Here is an 18,390-nt window from a genome sequence, read left to right as displayed (position 1 = left end):
AACATATTAAATTATAGAAACATTGACTATTATAAATGATGCTGCATCAGCAACAATAATTTTCCCGCCATTAAAGGACTAGCGTCAAGCAAAATTAAAAAATTAGTGGAGTGTAACATTTTATTTGGTGATTGTGTAAAGCTCAGTGCTAGATACGATTTCCACACATCTGATTGAACACACTACTTCTGTTGTTGAAATGAATGTCTACAAACTTCATCATGCATATAAAGATGTCAAGAATACAGACATCATGATTATGTCGGAGCCGCATCTACTCTTATCATGTGCATACTTCCCCAATGGTTCAATAAAAAGCTTCAATGTGATTGGCTTGAAGACGGTGTTCACTACGTTGGACGTTACGAGTCTGTTACTACGTGAGCAAGGGGACGTCACCAGAACACGTTACCTGCAAGCTCGTTTTGATGAAGAGTTACGGCCCATAGCATACGTATGGTAGTAGCGATGCGAGACTAGCGAACACACCTGTACAAGGTGGACTACAATGTCGTACACCTGGTTATTGTCGATTGCATTGCGACGCACGTAAGGTCGACAGTAGTGTCAAGCTCTGTCAATCATCCAGTCTCTCTCTCTCTCACACACACAAGCAGCCAGACATGCACGCGTTCTTTCACACAAACAAAAATACAATGACTTGCCAGGACGGCTCTTACTTTTTATTGCGTTAACATAAGACAATGGGAACAAACAATTTAAATATCATTAATTCTCATTGGTCACATCCTTTGTTGTCGCTGGGCATGAAGAACCTCTGCTTAAAGAAAGCTAACCCTGCTTTCACCTTGGAGAAGCTGAACTTCGCTCAACGAAAACATAGCAGCTGGTGCGCCCTTGCAAGTGTTCCCCTTAACACAAAATGTTGTGCCTTGTGGCTGGGGATGGTTGAGATTCCAACAAAACAGAAATCAATGCAAAGCTATTTGGCAAACGTGTAATCAAGTATTATCCAATCAATAATATACAATCAGCCACTTACGTCATACAAACAGAACAATAATAAATATATGCAGCTCACAAAAAAGACTGAACGATCCGCGGATCGGAATACAAAGACTGACGTACACTCACCCCAACAGGTGGTCAAACTGATCATGAAGTAGGTCATGCAGTTCTAACAGATATTTTTTAGGATTCAACACAACAAACTTTTTTCTACGCTACTGCAAAACGAAACACAAAAAAGCAGCAAAAAATCACTCCTGATGACAGTTACAGCTTTCACAAGGTTACTACATTCAAAGGATGAAAAACAAGACCCACAAGTGATAGGCGCAATAACACCACCACTAATAATAAAAAATATGAAAAAATGTGAACTCTAATGCCACCAGACTGTAAACCTACTGTACAGATGGACTGAATATTGCAAAGATAGTGAGTAGGTCTAGAGTCCTCCTATGAGCTGTAACGAATCAACAGCACATTTGAGGTTTTGTACAACCAGCAATGGGGAGTTCAAAAAAAAAAAAAGCAAAGTGTGTAACGAGCAGAACACGTCCCTCTCTCTTTCTGCTCCCAAAATCATGTTTTTTCAACACTGTTTCCTTTTTTTGTCGAAAGTTCTATTTTAATAACTGTAAGAAAAGATCAGTTTGTGACTATTTCATTGTCAGACAATAATTATAAACAGTACCGGCACCGGGTTTCATTTTTTAGTCACGCGGTAAACTAAAATCTTGCTGAGTGTGAAATGAGGGCGTACAGTCTCTTGATGACAAATCGACAGTGACCATCCATTGCATCCATCCCATGGTATCTCATTGTATCACTAGTCACTAGTACTGCTGTTTCACTAGTCACTAGTACTGCTGTATCACTAGTACGACTGTATCACAAAACATTTCATGTAAACATAGCAGATCAACATTGTGACTGAAGGATATTTCTTGTGGAAATAGGGAGGTGAGCTGCTTGTCACAATATCTTTTCCATGTTTGAAATCAGGATGGTGACGTGTACAAAACCTCAAATGTGCCTCAACATCATCACACCACCTCACCCTATTGTACAACTCTCAGCTGACACAGACGCTAACATTCTTCAAAGCAATCAGACTACACACATTTGGAAAATTCATCTCAACCTTCTTTTTGTGAATCTTCCATGATGTCTGGTCCATCAAAACTTAAACGTCCACAGAACAGTTAACTCAACGTTGGGGCTGACAGACATCCAATATTATGGTAATGTTAGATATGTAGTTATGTGTATTCAGGTTTCGACATTGCACCAATAATTATGGCCTCATGATAGTTGACTGTCTTGTAACACAGTTCACACGTAGGATTTCATGATCATCCACTTTTGCTGGCTTGCTATGTATAATCTGATAAATAATTGTGCAACCTTTCTCGATTTATTTGTGTATCTATAGGTTTCGGCTTCACGACCTATGATGGTCTCAGAACTATACAGTCCATCCTAGTGATGGACAGTCCCTCTCATCATAATTCAACATGTTCATAATGATATCACAGACCCCTGCCAACTCATGCTGCGTGTTGATAAAGGATTTCAGAAAAAGATAATCGGGAGAAAACGTTTTCCCAAGCCGTTTTATGGACAACATTTAAACAGCATTCATCTGCATTCTTTACATGCTCTTCAATGAATACAAAAATACACCTCAAACATGTCATATACAATGTTTATACTACATAAATACTAAATGTAATCTGTAGACTATAATCCTATTTTACTGAGGACGTCCTTCACCCGAGGAACAAGGTCAACCTGAAACCTCGTGATGGACCTGTCGGTGATGTGGGAGGGTCTGCACTCTGGCCAACCGTGTGGGCAGTGTCGGTAATGGTGGACGACGGCTTCTTCTGGAGCAATTCGCTTCCTGCAGAGAAATAGCAAAATAAATAAAGTAAGATTAAAAATAACAATAAATAAAATGAAATTTTGGCCTGTCTGCCCACAGTCAAACAAACCGAATCATCGTCGTCGTCGTTGTCATTAGTAAATGGCTGCTTGTGTTACGGTGGTGACAAAATAATGTAAGGTTAAAGGTTCACGTTCACTACATACGTTATAAATCCAGGGAAGGGATTGATGGAGTGTGTGGAGCCCTGGTCAGCTCTGGCCGGCATGTACGTGTACTTCTGACACTCCCAGCGCGCAGGCGTGCTCTTCAGGTAACGGAGCACGTGCAGGGGAGCGTCCTTGTCCTCAGGTCCGAACTCCTCCACGAAGAATTGCACGTGGAAATACACGGCCGCCAGTTTGGAATTAGGACCAAATATTTCCTGATCAAGAAATGAAGACACAATTTTTGGATCCAAAAATTGAAAATTGAAGATAAATAATAATCTTGTTCAAGGTATGATGTTTATATTTTTACCTGGTTAACAAATAAACTTTCAGTTGCTGCTCACCGGTATTAACAATACTAACACCAGTGCTAACAGGACTATATGCCTACACATATAGCCCGGCCTGTTCCTTAGACTACAGAATTTTGTAGGTCACATTGCGAGCTTTGTGAACTGATACATGCATAACACAGTACACACTTTGCACTTTGAACTCGATGTCAATGACAAACACACAAAGAAAGATACAGTGGAACCTCGGTTAACGAACTTAATCCGTTCTGGAAAGCTGTTCGTTAACCGAAATGTTCGTTATCCGAAACAATTTTTTCCATAAGAAATAAAGGAAATAGATTTAATTGGTTCCCAGCCCCTGTTGACTCGCTATTTGAAAGTTACAGGCTATATAGGTATTTGTTTTAATGAGAACAGTTATAATGCAATATAAATGGAGTTAAATAAACATAAAAACATTAACGAAAGCATTTAAACAGAAAACTTGCCGTTTTGACGGCGTGGTTGGAAACAGGTGTGGGGAGGAAGGGGTGGAATTACTGCTTTGAATCCCCTCTCCATGAGCACACGTGACATTATAAAATCGGGGAGACTTCCCTTTTCTGTAGCTTTGAGGTTGAAGAAAAAAACTTGTCCAGTGTCTGTTCCTTCTGCCTTTTTTGTAAAACTCTTCGGTAATACGACATCACAGATCCGACAGACGCATGCCACCTTCATACTTTGAAATCATTTCCTTTTTCAATTCAACTGTTGGCCGCTTCCTTGTCATTACCTCACTACTATTAATTGCTCTTAATCTTCTTTGGAGCCATGATTGAGGATTATCTTATTAAAATAAAGCACAACAATCACTAAATAAGAAGGATGCGCACAGGTAAGGAACGACTGATCGTAACTGTCTCGAGCGCGAATGATTACATGCTGGTCGGTCACGTGTGGTTCACGTGGCTGTTCGTTATCCGAAATTTTGTTCGCTATCGGAGACAAATTTTTAACGAAATTTTTGTTCGTTATCCGAAATTTTGTTCGCTATCCGAGACAAATTTTTAGCGAAATTTTTGTTCGTTAACCGAAAAATTCGCTATCCGAGGCGTTCGCTAACCGAGGTTCCACTGTAATGACAATCGTACATAGAAAAATAATGAAGGGCATACAGAGAAAAAATGACAGGCAAGCAGGTAGGGATGCTGCCATACATTCACCAAAAAATACCTGAAAATATGGTTTCAGTGAAGTCTTTTTCCTCGGTAAGATAATTTCATCCATGTCGATGCTCATGACATAATCATAGCCGGCCAGTCGCAGACGACATTCAAGAACAGAAAAGTCTTCATCCTGGGCCAGTTGGTAAAGTACTCTAGTTTCATCAGTAAAGCCTCGACCCCATGGACGACCTGTAAGAAATTACCACAATTATCCTCATTTTCGTCAACAGAGTCAACATAAAAGGAGATGACTGAGTAAAATTGAAGTTGATGGAGATTTCGCAGCTACCTTGTTTCAAATAAATATTTGCAGCTGCACTCAATAACATTGCAATATTTTTTTTAAATATTTATTTAAAAGATTTTTCTTGGTCTTTTGTAGATACATTGTTAAAGAAAGTAACGACCCATTTCACTTAATATACTCCAATGCTTCAAAAGATAAGCATCAAATAATTGTTACACTATCATCAACAAAATAAAAAAAAAGTTGCGCTCACAAAATCATTTAAGAAAAGACTGCTAGATACTTCACAAACTGCAAACACACAATCTTTTGTATTTATATGATAATAAGCCGAAATAGACTTAAGAATCGGACAACAGTTAAAAAAAACCAGACCTGGAAGCTTAAAGGGGAACATAGCCAGCAGGCCTGTTTCTTGATAGTATCGAAACACTTTCGTCACATTAACGGAATTGTCAAAGTCAAGTATTTGGATTTTATCCACTCCAAGTAGCTTTTGCATCTCGAACCATTCCACCAACTTCAGAGGATCCAGTAAGCTGCCAAAGGCCACTTTACCACAGATGGCCAGTCCGCCTTTAACCACTTCCGGTATGTACACAGGTAAGTAGTAGACATCCTCCACGGGGCAAGCGGAATCAGGGGTCATGGTGACACGAATTCCCGTCAAGTTTTGCGGAGATATGGGCACGTGACACTGGTAGACCACACCGAGCACCTCCTGCTTGTCCTCGACTTTGTGGGTGTGCACAACGAGCGCTGGCGCCGAGGTGTCGTTGCCACGGTGACGGAAGCAGCACCTCAGCTGTGCCACCCGTTGCTCCTGGAAGGCCGTGATGCGGATGTGGCTGCCTGTGGGTGGCGTGTGCTGGAGGGCCAGGGTGGCGGAGTACACGTAGACTCGCTGGACGGGCACCGGGTCGTGTGGGTCCGCAGTTGTCCAGTCGGGGAAAAACTCCACCTGCGTAACACCCCATCATGCGAATCTCTGAGAGATTTATTCATAGCAGTTCAGTGGGTTTACAGAGTTAATACAAACATTACAAGACTGCACGCAAGAGACTAGACTTTAGGTAAGAAAGTATTCAGGTTATAATGCCTGCAGTGTCACGTGACTAACACTGATCTCATAGTCTTCAGCGCCAGGTGGCTAATCTTCAGGTAATGAAGAAAAGTCAGACAATCTCGTTTGTTACATCAAGTGAATAGGTTTGGGGTAATTAAGTCTTTAGCTAACAAAGTCTACATCCGGTTAAGTAAATAGTGATAATGATTCTCTTCCATACCAACGTGTTGCTGTGTGCCAGCGGCGGTCTCCGTGAACTCGTTACCGTCGTCTGGATAACATATATATATATGACATGGTGACAACAGTTATTTTTTTACTTTACGTGAAGAACTAAGAAATTATATTAGAAGCTGCGGAGCTGGTGACAGAGTTTTGTCAACAGGCAATGAAATAAGTCCCTGTAGCGAGGTTGGTGGTAATATTTGTTACAGAAGGAGAACTTTTACAAGAAACAGAACATATGAATAAAATATCAGAAGTATGAAATAAAGAGGGTGAGCTAGGCAATGAAATAGCACGAATAATAATACTGAGCATTTTCTCACATAACTATTAGTAACAATCATTATTTGAAGTGATCTACAGAGGTAAGCAAACAAGAGACTAAAGCGACAACAGACAGACAACACCATAACAGACATGCTCAAAGTGCATGGATAAACAAGTAAGGAATGAGCGGAATAGGGCAAGATGTATTTTTTTAAAGGATATTTACCGCTAACCACGTGACCCAAATCTGCTGATGAACACAACGCATCGGGAAAAAACCGACAACCTCAGAACATATCCCTGAGCTCCTACTACCGAAGTGGACAACAAGGTCCGGCAGACACAAGTCTTGGATTGCTCCTGGTCACTGAGTGCAGACCTGTCCCGCACTACACCTACTGTCACTCCATCTATTCCTACCTGCAAGCAGACAGTCAACACATCTCACCTTCTACCTCTGACACGCGACTGGGTCGTGACAGTGAACCACTCACCTTCTGAAATTTCTTCAAGTTGGGGGCCATTGATGGCGCAGCTGGCGAGGCGGACCACACGATGAATGTTGTGACCGCTGCAGCAAGACATAAAATAAGCCATTGCCGGTTGTTGGGCCAGGCATGGACGACCTGTCTGATGATCATCACTGGACGCCAGGGATGTGTCAACCTTGGTCGCCTCAACGAACCTCCCTGTAGTCGGCTTTGTCCACCTCACTGCAAGAAGATAATGCAAGTGAAACAGCTGGCAGCTGGTATTTGTAATCTTACCTAGAATAAAGCATGATATTATATAAAAAGCAGCTCTGTTGTATAATATGTAATCGTTGGAGGGGCAGGTAAAACAGAGTTGTGGTTTGGAGTCTCAAAAAATGGGTAACTAAATGACTGAGTGGAAAAAAAACCTACTCAGACTCTAGTTTTTGTTTTCTGACCAAACATTAAAATAAAGAAAAAGTAGGGAAGCTATGATGTTTTCATCGTAAATAATTCAGCAAGTTGTTTTTGTTATTGTTTTTAAACTTTCTCGCCGCCCATTTCCTTAAGAATCAACAAGCTTTTAGTTCTGAACGAGCAGCGAAACAGGTTTTTGTTTTTATTTAGGAGGACAACAGGTCCAACAGACATTTCTATTAATAGACGTATTTGCAGTTAAGTTTGCAGGTTTTTCAACAACTCGCAAACAATATCCAGGCACCCTGTGTCAACTACACACACGTGTATGTGTGAGCTCGTCCTGTTCACCTGAGAAGAAATTCTTTTCTTGTTGGCCTTGTGGCTCATTGGACCATTTTATGTAACATTATAACGCGCTACACAGTCCCTCCCTTCGCATTCTAACCCCACCCACTTCAGAAACAAGACCAAATAACAAAGAAATATAACTAACATAAAGAGACATTAGTATTAATATATGTATACATCAAGGTAGCATATGTCCCATGTCATCAATTATTTTTGTTTTCTTCCCGCGCTCCTCTGTGGCCTTTAAGGTGTACACGCACGGAGGAAAGGAAGAGCGTGGCGTCAGGTGACATCTGACCTCTAACCCCATCTCATGTCTCATGACCCCGGAGGCTCTGACCCCGTTCAACATTAGACGCTTGACGTCACGCGTCGTCTCTTGAGTTTGGGACCGGGTATCCCCGCCCCTCCCCTCCTTATCCCCTCCCCCGTACGTACCCTTTGTCACAGTCGTCTGGCAGCGCCGGGTGTTCGGGACGGTGTCAGACTTTGGTCCTGCCACCCGCCGCGACACGATTTCATCTTTATTGACACGAATAAAGGTCAATTTAAATCAATGAGAAGTTCTTAATCACTTTCATGGTTGCCTGCACTCGCCGAAGAAGCAATTTTATTTAGTTGATAGATGATGAGTGAAGATGTCTGCTTACTCTTCCACCTCAAGCTGACAAAGAGAACATTTGTCGGTTGTTACTATCAACACATCTTTCCCCTGAGTGAGGAGAACTCGACAGAAAGGTGTGGACAGATTTGAGAGAATAAAGTCGTTTTCATTCATTCTCTCTCTATATATATATGGGATTTGGCAAGCATATCAGGTGAAATGTAAAGGCAACAGGCAAAACATCACTCTGCACCTTTCTGTTTCTCCAACTAACTTTTCTCCCACCTTTTTAATTGACTGTTGCTGCGATTTATAACACAACAGTGATTTTTTTCTCTCATCTCTTTACGTGAATGTGTCTCGGTAAATACAACAATAGTTAACAGACTGACCCCTGCTTCCGGCGTGACCACCGTACTGGGCATGCGCTAATTAATCGACAAAATGTCATCACATCGACATCTTTCCTCCCTGGTCAGCCGTGCTCTGTCCTTTGTTGTGGTTCCGAGGAAATAAAATCACGACTAACGCGCGACCACTGTGGATTAAGAGGGAGAGAAAGAGAGAGAGAGAGACAAAAAATAAAATAAAAATGATGTAACCTCTATCAGTTCACGCGCCTTAGAAATTACTCGTTAAAGACGTGGTGTGCTTTGATAATATTTCGAACTTCGACTTTAGAAGTTGATTTTACCAGTCCATCAACTGTTACTCACCGGCAGCAATGTAGTTCCAATGAGTATCCATCACTGTACCACGGACATATGTCACTACTATCACTCCATTCTAAACTAAGGTGAGTCACCAAAGTAGTCCAGTGACCAGAGAAGTTAACTTGTTGACCATCAGTGCGGCGGTGCTATAATATTATGCAGCTACTCTCCCTCAGAGGTTTGGTTGTTTGAGCCGTGATACAGACCCGGAGGGAGAGGGAAGCAGAGTAAAAAAACAGACACAAAATTAGATAACCTGTATGTTGTCACGTGATGTGGACACACGTCTGCTGAACCTGTTGTAAATAGTGATGTTTACAGCACTGCACCACCTGCTGTTGTCACTCCTAGCAGTGACTTGTCCAGCCTCGCACCTGTTGCCAATACAGAGAGGACTGGCTGTCCTGAGTTCAGATCTTGTCGCAGGCACGCTTTTCTTTCTCCGCATGTGGCATTTGTTTACAGGGCTGACTGTCATGCCGTGGTATGATCTTGAGGTGCGGACATACGAGAAAGGCAAAACTTTTCCCAAACAACCCTGTTTTTCTTGTTTGTCTTGTGACCTACACTGCAAACTTTCCCCATGTGACATACTCTGCAAACTTTCCCCAAACTTTTAAAAACAACATGTAGAATGTATTGTTACTCACACAAGCAATCCTTTACTATCACCAGTGAATTATGTCTGTGCACTTGCATTTTGTGGAAAATGAACCGAGGCACTGTAGCCATTGCAGTGCTGACAGCTGACAACACATGCACCAGTTAAAACACAATGAGATTAAAAAAGCTAAATTTTACCAGGTTATTTTTTCAAACTGAACACCGGTTGGAAAGCCTTCAGTCTTGTTGATCCTTCCCACAGTTGGCTTCTGCACCTCACCATAGTTTATACCATCTGTGCTCAGTATGCTTCACAAGATAGTACTCTCCCTCACTACACTATTTCAGGCTTAGCTTTTGTTTTGCCTCATCTGTCCCCTGGAACTGTGCAATCATCACTGTAGCAGCATGCAGCTTGTCAAAGCACAGTAGTAACCTGTTACATTGACTTGTTTACAAATGGCTGCCTCCTTCATTTACAGCTGATGAAGACAATTGCTGCATTTCAGAAACCTAAATCTGTGTGGCTGCAGCCAGCAAACCAAGGCTTTTTTTTTTAAGTTTCTGCCGTAGATATTAAGTAAACGTTTGTTGTTGTTCTGTTGTTCAAGATGCTATCAAAAATACTTCAAATGATGTGTTGTTTTTGTATAGTATATATTAGACAGTAACAGGAGCAAAGCAACACAGCAGACACAACACAACAGTTGTTCGCGCACAACAGACAGCTACATACCCGGATGTAAACATTATTTTACAGACAGGATGAAGTCAGCTCTACATACACGATGATGACCCACTGTCTTCTCAATGTTCGATCAATTTTGGAAAGTAGGAATCGTTTCCTTCGCATTCAGCGATGGAACTACTGCTAGAGCTTCGAGATTCCGTATTTTCTGTGAAACTTATATAATTATATATATAATTATAAACGATGTTCTCAGCCATAACCCCGCCTGTGATGTCACACGCGGTTTTGCGCCAAATGGAGATTTGAGCCGATTATTGTTATCATCAGCTTTAATTTTTCCACATTTTTTTTTTTTTTTGCTTCTTGTGATTACGTGTTCGAGGAATGAATAAGTGAAATGAATGGAACTTTGTTGACCCAGATACGTGTCACCAAGTCGGCCGCGAAATGTGTAATCGCATCTGTGCTGTATCGCATTTCTGTTTCTCTTGTTTTCACTCGAGTTAAAGTTTTGTTTGTATTGCCAACAGGTGTAGGGCCATGTTTGCTGACGATCAACATCCACGCCAGGAGAAGGGGGATGAACTCTGGTGCACTTCATTTGCTTTGGAAAGAATTTAGTTGAGATGCGGTGACTAAATTCGTCCGATGATCACATAATATAAGTCAATATTTCCTAATATCATTAACCCTTGTTGGCAATATATCTCTACTGTGAAAATTGTCAGTGATCTCCCTTTACGACTTGAACGCTGCTATTCTTCTAATTTTTCTTCGTTTTACATGACTATGACAATTTGCTAAAACATTTCCCTCTTGGCCGGGATGTTGCACTGTACAAATCAACTTTATATCTTTCGATGGACGTTAAGCAGCGGGCACACGAAACTTTTTTTCGGAAACAGCACTGAGTTTTATTATTATTAATTTTTTTTTTGGCCTGAGGAACACCTGCAAACTTCCCCCGGTTTTCAGTTTTCAACATTGCTTCCATGGCCGCTCGGCAGCTTGATTGAACATTAAACCATTCGCTAGACTAAACTGTTTATAAATTGGTTATTTATTATGGGTCCCGCCAACATTTTTTCTCGCAAAATATTTTGTTATAAGAAAGAAGCTTTGTATCCGTTCGGCAGTCGGTATCGAGGACTTGCTTTGGCGACTTGAAGAAAGCGACCAGAGCGTCGATTTAAAACACATCGTGGATTGTTTTTTTAAATAGATGAATTGTTTATCTCAATTACAATATGTTGATATAAATATTTTCTGTGTACGATGAAATATCTGTTTTCCTGATATCACAAAGATGTAAAACAAACACAAAATGAAGAGAAAAATCATACAATCGTCTGTATATTGTTAGTAAGCTCAGCGCACATGAACAGATGAGATGAACTCTGTCATCAGCCACTGTCATGAACAAAGTTTTCGAAAACGCGGACTTGAAAGTTTCCTGTGTGACCAACAATGTCCCAAACTGGTTTGTGAAATGAAACAGTTGGCAAGCGGACAAAGCACTTGAGAACAGTAAACTGTTAAGATACGAGGATGGGTAGGCAGGTAGACTAGAGAACTGCCTCGGGCCCCGTGATTGTGATCGTCGTCAGGGCCCCGCTGTTTTGATTGTGGTAACTAGGCTCAGATTAATCCCTATGCCTCGGGCCCGATGATTATCATCATTATTTAGTATAAAATTATCATTTCATTGCTCCGATCTGTTCTACGTATCGGTATTTTATGATCGTAAAGCAACTTTCAAAACCCCACTGGCTTTATTGTCAAAGTAATAAATTTATCTTTTTTCATTAAATACTTGAAATATATAAGCAAACAAAAACGACTGATCAGCATGAGCGGAGGGAAGGTGAACTGAGCCAGCCAGCAAGCCTACGTTGTCCAACGACAGGTGACAACCACCTGGACTCGAGTTTTACTTGGGAACCTTGGCATGCATGTCAAACACATCAAAATCGTGCGGGGGATTGAGTTTGGCCAGGATAATTATGTACTAATACGATCAGGCTGCTCAAAATATTCGCATTATTATGTATTCAGCACGTCGATGTTCTACACTTGCTCCTCCGACAGCTAACATTGGGTGAGCCTCGGTCGTCAGACACACACCTGTGCTCTAGTGAGCATCTGATGGTCGGGTGGCAGTCACCTGACTTGTGCGGGTGCAAGCCTGCCCTTGCAGTCTGTTCGCTAAACTGACATAAAGAGTTTAGGGTCCTGTACGATCCTGGTTTGAGACCTATGGTCACCTCTTTTCAAAATGAAACTGGAAACCTACTTAATAAGATTAGTAAAAAAGTACTAAATAAGCAGAAAGTAAAAGACTAATGTGTCCTATTAAAAAATGACTTGTAACAATCATTTCATAGTTTTCAAGTTGCGCATAAATAATTTCCCATTTAATAAGGATTATTAATTAACTTATTTATTAATTAACTTATTTATTAATTTATTAATTAACTCAATTTCGCTATGCAGCTAGCTTGAAAGAAAACAAAAGTGATATGATGCTTAAAATAATAAACTGCCAATAAATTAAACTGTCACTTGCTAGTAGATTGTAACATTTTGTATTACTGAATATTCTTATTGTGATTTTAGTTACTGTGTATTTCTTTCAAGTCTGTTGATTGTGGTGACATGCTGATTGTATTTTTAATCACATCATCTTAATGCAAATATGAAATAAAATTAAATAGCTAATCATTCTCATAGTGGAGACCTATTAACTTGTACGGAAACAGGTGGATTAGGCATTCAAATATATGTAAAAATAAACATATTCATTCAAAAACTATAAAATCAGATGACACGCCATGAAAATGTCTTCCAGGTGTAGTTGCTCAGGTACCCATTACAAAGCTGCAAATCGGGTATGTAGACATACTTAGTATCATACTAATGACCAACGCCTGATAGAATAGCGCTTTCTCGGGTTACTAAAAATAGATTGTGACGTCACGCAGAAGAGCATCATGGGATTGCTTTGCGGGCAAACACTGCACGTTGTTCTTTCTGTTTACGCTACGGCGACTGACAAAGAGCGACATTTTTTATATTAATATCTGAAACAATGCTGAAAACAGGAGGAATCAAGCACTGCTGTTGGGGTTTATGTAAATCGGACTCCAGATATCCAGAGCGATTACAGGAGGGGACGTTTTTTTTATTTCATTTCCAAAGCCTGGTAAGACCAGTGACAACATGACCCATGCAGTGGGAAAGACAACAAGGCAAGTTCAAGACTGAGAAAGCAAAGCGTCGGCGGTTTTTATGTGGGCGATCTGATTTCCAAAATGTGGAGAAAATAACCAGGAACACATATATCTGCTCTCTGCATTTTATGCCGGTGGTGGAAAAGGCCCAACATCTGAGAGCGACGAACCAATATTAGCGACGCTTACAGACGAGGAGACAAAAGCGACAGAGACGTAAAATGAAGGCTCCAGCGCAACGTGGCGACCAACCTGCACATTATCAACGGGACAAATGAGAAGAAAACTGGTCCATCCAGGCGTTTTACCCCAAAAGAGGAACTGTTCATTACACTTCTGAGGCTGCGAAAAGGACTTTCACTGAAAATGATTGCCTACATGTTTGACACATCTGAATCGTTTGAGAGCAAATTTTTATCAGTTTATGTTCCTACACTTCAAGTCTGTGAATGTCCCTATGTTACCAACAAAGGATCGATATAGATAAAACATCTTTGCAAAGAGTTTTTAGACAGTTTAAAAATGTCAGATACACTGTAGACTGCACACAATTCTTTTGTCAGACACCCAGGATTATGGGCAGCAAGGCAATGTGTATTACTCTTACAAGCACCATACCACAATGAAAGGACTGATTGCAGTCACCCTAAAGGTGCTGCATGTTTTGTTGATATATTTGAGAAATGTGGCATTCTACAACACATTGAACAAGGAGATGTTTTGCTTGTGGACAAAGGGTTTAAAGTGTAGGATTTGCTTTTGTCGAGACCGGCTACTATAAAAATCCCTGCATTTCTAGGTAAGCGAGCTAGCCTGTCTGCAGAACAGGAGATGGATACAAGGAGGGTAACCAAGGCACGAATTCATGTAGAACGCTTTAATGAAAGACTGAAAAAGTTTATGCTTCTCAGTAAAACTATCCCCCTAAGCCTCAGTTGTGTTGCCTCCCAAATGGTTTTTCAAGGATGCTGTTTGGTAAATTTTCAGAGTAGCTTATGTATTTAAAAGCAAGTGAAATGCTAATGTACCACATAGATTGGTCAAAGATAGAAATGTGGGAATATTTTTACCAAAAACAGACTGAAAAGAATTGTTGGTGTTAAACTGATGGTCAACCTCTCAATTCATTCAGGGGCATATGACAAAAAAGTATTGTAAGTAGATCTGTATAATAATTAATATTATAGGTTACAAGTACTGTTCTGCTTCATAGTAAACAAAGAGAAAAATAAAAAAATCAAAACCGCATTTTTACACGTTCACGTTTTGTTTTTTTGAACAATAAACTGCACAGCAACGCATTCGCGGCAAACGCTGGTGTAGTACATGTGGGGAATATATTTGTCCGCTTTGCATTCCCAGAAGCCCTTGCGCGGCTAGATCGTGACGTCATCTGTGGAAAGCGCCATTACAACTTTCATACTTGCGCTAGGTCTGTGACTCATTTACACATGTAAATAGGTCAGGGCTTGAACTTGTCGATGGGAAAGGTCAGGGTGCGGTCAAGTGAGCAGCTAGCGACACGCGTGACAGGCAGTGTGTGGGATCGGTCGTTGTCACATGCTGACCACTTCGAACTCTAGTATGTTATTATTTGTTGTCTGCTTTAAGTTTAAACAACGCAAAGATAAACAAGTCACCGAGCACAAAGCATGTCACAAAGGCCTACAAAGGTAAAAGCGAAAGTGTCGTTTTACCACGAACTAATATAATTTACACGCCCATATTTTTACACGTGACTATTTTAAAATTAACGATTGTAAAATTATTTTTTATGTCGAAAAATGAAATTAAAAATAAACAATAAATAAAAACACAGAGCGAAAACAATGTCTTGCACCATAATGACAACAGTAAACACAAAAAGAGTTAATCATACCGAGCTGAGTATATTTGCCAAGACAGTTTTCTTCTCTCAGCGCCTAGAAAATTCCTGTCATGTTGGTCAAAAGGCAAATTTTTGTTGCTGGGGTATCCGTGTACCTGGGGACACGATCCTTGACTGAGAGCCCGGATGACAACTGACGCTGACTTCCTTCCACACAGGTAACTAGGTCATAGATTGACAAAGGAGGAACATCTGTCCAACGAGAGGAAGGAATGGTTGAACCCGGTCGAGATAGCGAGGAGGGTGGAGGCGGTGATCGAGGTTGTACATGGGAGACAATTTCACAGGTGGCGCATGTGCGCTACTATTTCTGTACATCTCTCACGTGACCACGAAGGTGTAAGGACAAGTCCTCGGTGTGACCGTATCGTTTGCTTGCCATGTGTCTGGAATATTATTTCTGCGGTGTCAAATTATGTCGATAAATGGACTTTGGACATTAGACATGTGAGTACACCGACCACTAAATTGAACCCTTTAGTGCTCACATCGAAAGCTCAGAGTAAAATGTAGTGGAGAAGGTTGTTGTGCGATGAATTGTTAAAATTCAATATTAACAATAGTAATAACTGGATTTGTAAAACATCTTCCCGTATCATTCACTGCACTGTCCCCGACAAACAACAAACAAACCAACTGTAAAATTTGCGTAATCAGAAGACTAGCATAATACACTCTTCAATTTCGTCTAATGTCCCGGAAAGTTCAAATTTGCTAGAAACCATGAAAGGTTGCTGTGTAATGTTTGTTTTAAAAAGGAATTATTTGTTTTGATGTCACGCGGAGTGGCAAACGTGTTTATTGTCATTACTAGCTAATGGCAACTGTGTGTTAGACAAATTTGTCATCAAATGTAACCCCAGGATCATAATTTTATTGAATGAAGATATCAGTGAAGTGTAGCTACCCTCTAGCCATCCAGTGTCTCCAGACATGTCTTGCGAAACAATAACAGACAGTTCCAGTAGATGAATCCGGGAAAGTCAATGAGTTGTCATCATACAAAGGCATTGTGATGTTTCAGTTCATGCAAATCATCTAAGCTAATGATAGAAATGAGTGTAAAGAGCAAGTTGAGATGTAGTGAGGTGGTGTTGTAGTAAACTAAGAATTAATCCTTAATGAGAATTTTTAATCATTAATTTTACATTTTTCTATTAGGGATGTGTTTTGGTATGACTTCTGCTGTGAGACCAGCAACACAATCCTGTTAATATCAAATAAAATCTGATGTATTTACTATTTTTCAGGAAAGTTATTTATAATCTTGTAAGGGATAATAAATTATTCAAGCTGGAATCATCTCTAAAACATTTTACCATTCTGGCGCTGTTCCATACACTAAAGCACGGTCTTTCTATATCTGGCTCCTCCACTTGTATCCGAGCACAGGTCTACAGATGGCTAATCACTTCTATTAAACTGCATAACAATGATCCTAATATAATAATTGTGGGTAGTTTAAAATAATAATAATTAGCTGGCTTATTGCTTTGTTTTTACACAATTAATGTATTTTATGAACTTAAATGATATATGTATATACAGACTCCTCTTAAGGTTAGGAGAATTGTTTTCCCCTCTGTGCACTGATTCGTTCTTGGAATAAAAATATTTCTTTTTTCGACAGCTTTGTGGATATTTGTCTCACAACAGCGGTAATTTTCACACTTATAATTTCCCTCCACCAACTGTTATTTCATAATTAATCAGTGCCTGATGTTGCAGCACGCATCTCATCAGTAAGCCTGGTAAATGGGTTTGAGTTTCTACACAACAACATATAACAACAACAACAACAACAACAACAACACTGTGGTCGGTGGTTCGGCACCTTGTGATGATGCTCGCATGCTTCCCTGACTTCCCTACCCACCATGCAATATTAGGGTCAGACTGATTAAACATGGGGAACTCATATTAACTCGTGACACGAAATGTGGACCGCGGACATCTGATCCACTGTTTGCACGATTCAAGTTCTCTCTTCGTCTGGCTTACAACCACAATTTTCGTCTTCCCAGGTTTTAGGCATTTATCATCGGGAAAGGCGATAATACTAACTTTTCTCCTGTCTTTCTTTAAATTTTACATTCCCAATTGCGACAGTATATAACACAACAGTGATCTTTTCCACATGTCTTTTTACATTCTTAGTCAACTGAGTAGCTAACAAACTCACGACCTCTGTCCTACCCTCTCCCCACCTAGGAGTGTATACTGCGCATGCGCTGAATAACTGACAGAAAACCCTCGTTGTAGTCTAGATGCCATTGATTGAGTGTGAGGGCAATGACCTTTGGGGTGGCTGGAATGCATGGGTGCTAGGGCTAGAGGTGACAAAGAAGGCAAACAAAGAAGCAATTAGGGGTTGGAGAACAAAATGTCAGTTTTAGTCAATAGACGAGTTTACTAGCATCCGACTGCGAGAGTGAATAAAATAAAGTATATAAATACTTACATATGAACACCGAGTTGTGTCTTGTGACAATACTGCAATATGATTGTCTGATTACCATATATGCACACACATGGCTTGAAACATTGGCAGCAAATGGAAAAAACATCGGGCAGCGGAGATGTGCATCTGGACACCTCAGGACGACAGGACAAGGATGAACTCTAATCACTGTCTAACCACGGCGCAGGAGGGCAAGACATCATCTGAGCAAACACTGCACAGTTCGGCTAAACCATCCTTCCTTCCTGATCAACTCGCCCACAGAGACAGACCTCGGTGATATGAGAGCTTGATGTCAGGCGGCGGTCACCGGAAGTGAGGTCACGCCCCCTATTGGACAGTAAACATCGCTGGTCGCTCAGGCGTGACCGGCTTTCTTTGTGACGATCGTGTACTGGCAACACACACACACACACGGTCAGGCGCGCTCGCTTTCATAGTTGTCCGAAGTAAAGTTTAAAAACATATCGTCAAAGGGCAACTTCTCTAATTTTAAAAATAAAACTTCAACAATAGAAAACAGAAACGTTTTAAATATTCATTAGCATTGATTTTGCAAGTAACTGTAATTAGTGAGTGGTTTTTTTTTT

At 40.6% G+C, this 18,390-nt stretch overlaps 1 protein-coding gene across 5 annotated transcripts; it reads right to left on the bottom strand.

The window, feature by feature from the left end:
* Positions 1 to 664: 664 nt before the first annotated feature.
* LOC112575948 lies at positions 665 to 18,133 on the bottom strand. Of its 5 annotated transcripts, none has more exons than XM_025258107.1 (7): positions 17,801 to 18,133; positions 6,596 to 7,082; positions 6,098 to 6,148; positions 5,187 to 5,772; positions 4,572 to 4,753; positions 3,061 to 3,278; positions 665 to 2,872 (listed from the first exon to the last, which is right to left on the bottom strand). In XM_025258107.1, the coding sequence occupies exons 2-7, from the start codon at positions 6,635 to 6,637 to the stop codon at positions 2,710 to 2,712; spliced, it is 1,242 nt and encodes a 413-aa protein (XP_025113892.1). In that variant the 5' UTR covers positions 6,638 to 7,082; positions 17,801 to 18,133; the 3' UTR covers positions 665 to 2,709. The 5 variants fall into 5 exon arrangements, with proteins under 5 accessions (XP_025113892.1, XP_025113887.1, XP_025113889.1 ...); XM_025258102.1 differs by having other exon boundaries at positions 6,864 to 7,092; positions 17,801 to 18,132; XM_025258104.1 differs by having other exon boundaries at positions 6,864 to 7,082; positions 17,801 to 18,132.
* Positions 18,134 to 18,390: the final 257 nt, after the last annotated feature.

Source organism: Pomacea canaliculata, linkage group LG11, assembly GCF_003073045.1.
Source record: "Pomacea canaliculata isolate SZHN2017 linkage group LG11, ASM307304v1, whole genome shotgun sequence".
Lineage (NCBI taxonomy): Eukaryota > Metazoa > Mollusca > Gastropoda > Architaenioglossa > Ampullariidae > Pomacea > Pomacea canaliculata.
This window is presented reverse-complemented; position numbering and strand designations above follow the sequence as displayed.

Bases quoted from the DNA above. Each gene is read 5' to 3' on its own strand.
- LOC112575948 (XM_025258102.1), bottom strand. From the start codon at position 7,010: ATGATCATCAGACAGGTCGTCCATGCCTGGCCCAACAACCGGCAATGG. The intron at 4,754-5,186 runs GTCTGGTTTTTT...AATTTCTTACAG, and splicing joins GTTCCCCTTTAAGCTTCCAG to GTCGTCCATGGGGTCGAGGC. The intron at 3,279-4,571 runs GTATTTTTTGGT...TTTCTTGATCAG, and splicing joins CACTGAAACCATATTTTCAG to GAAATATTTGGTCCTAATTC.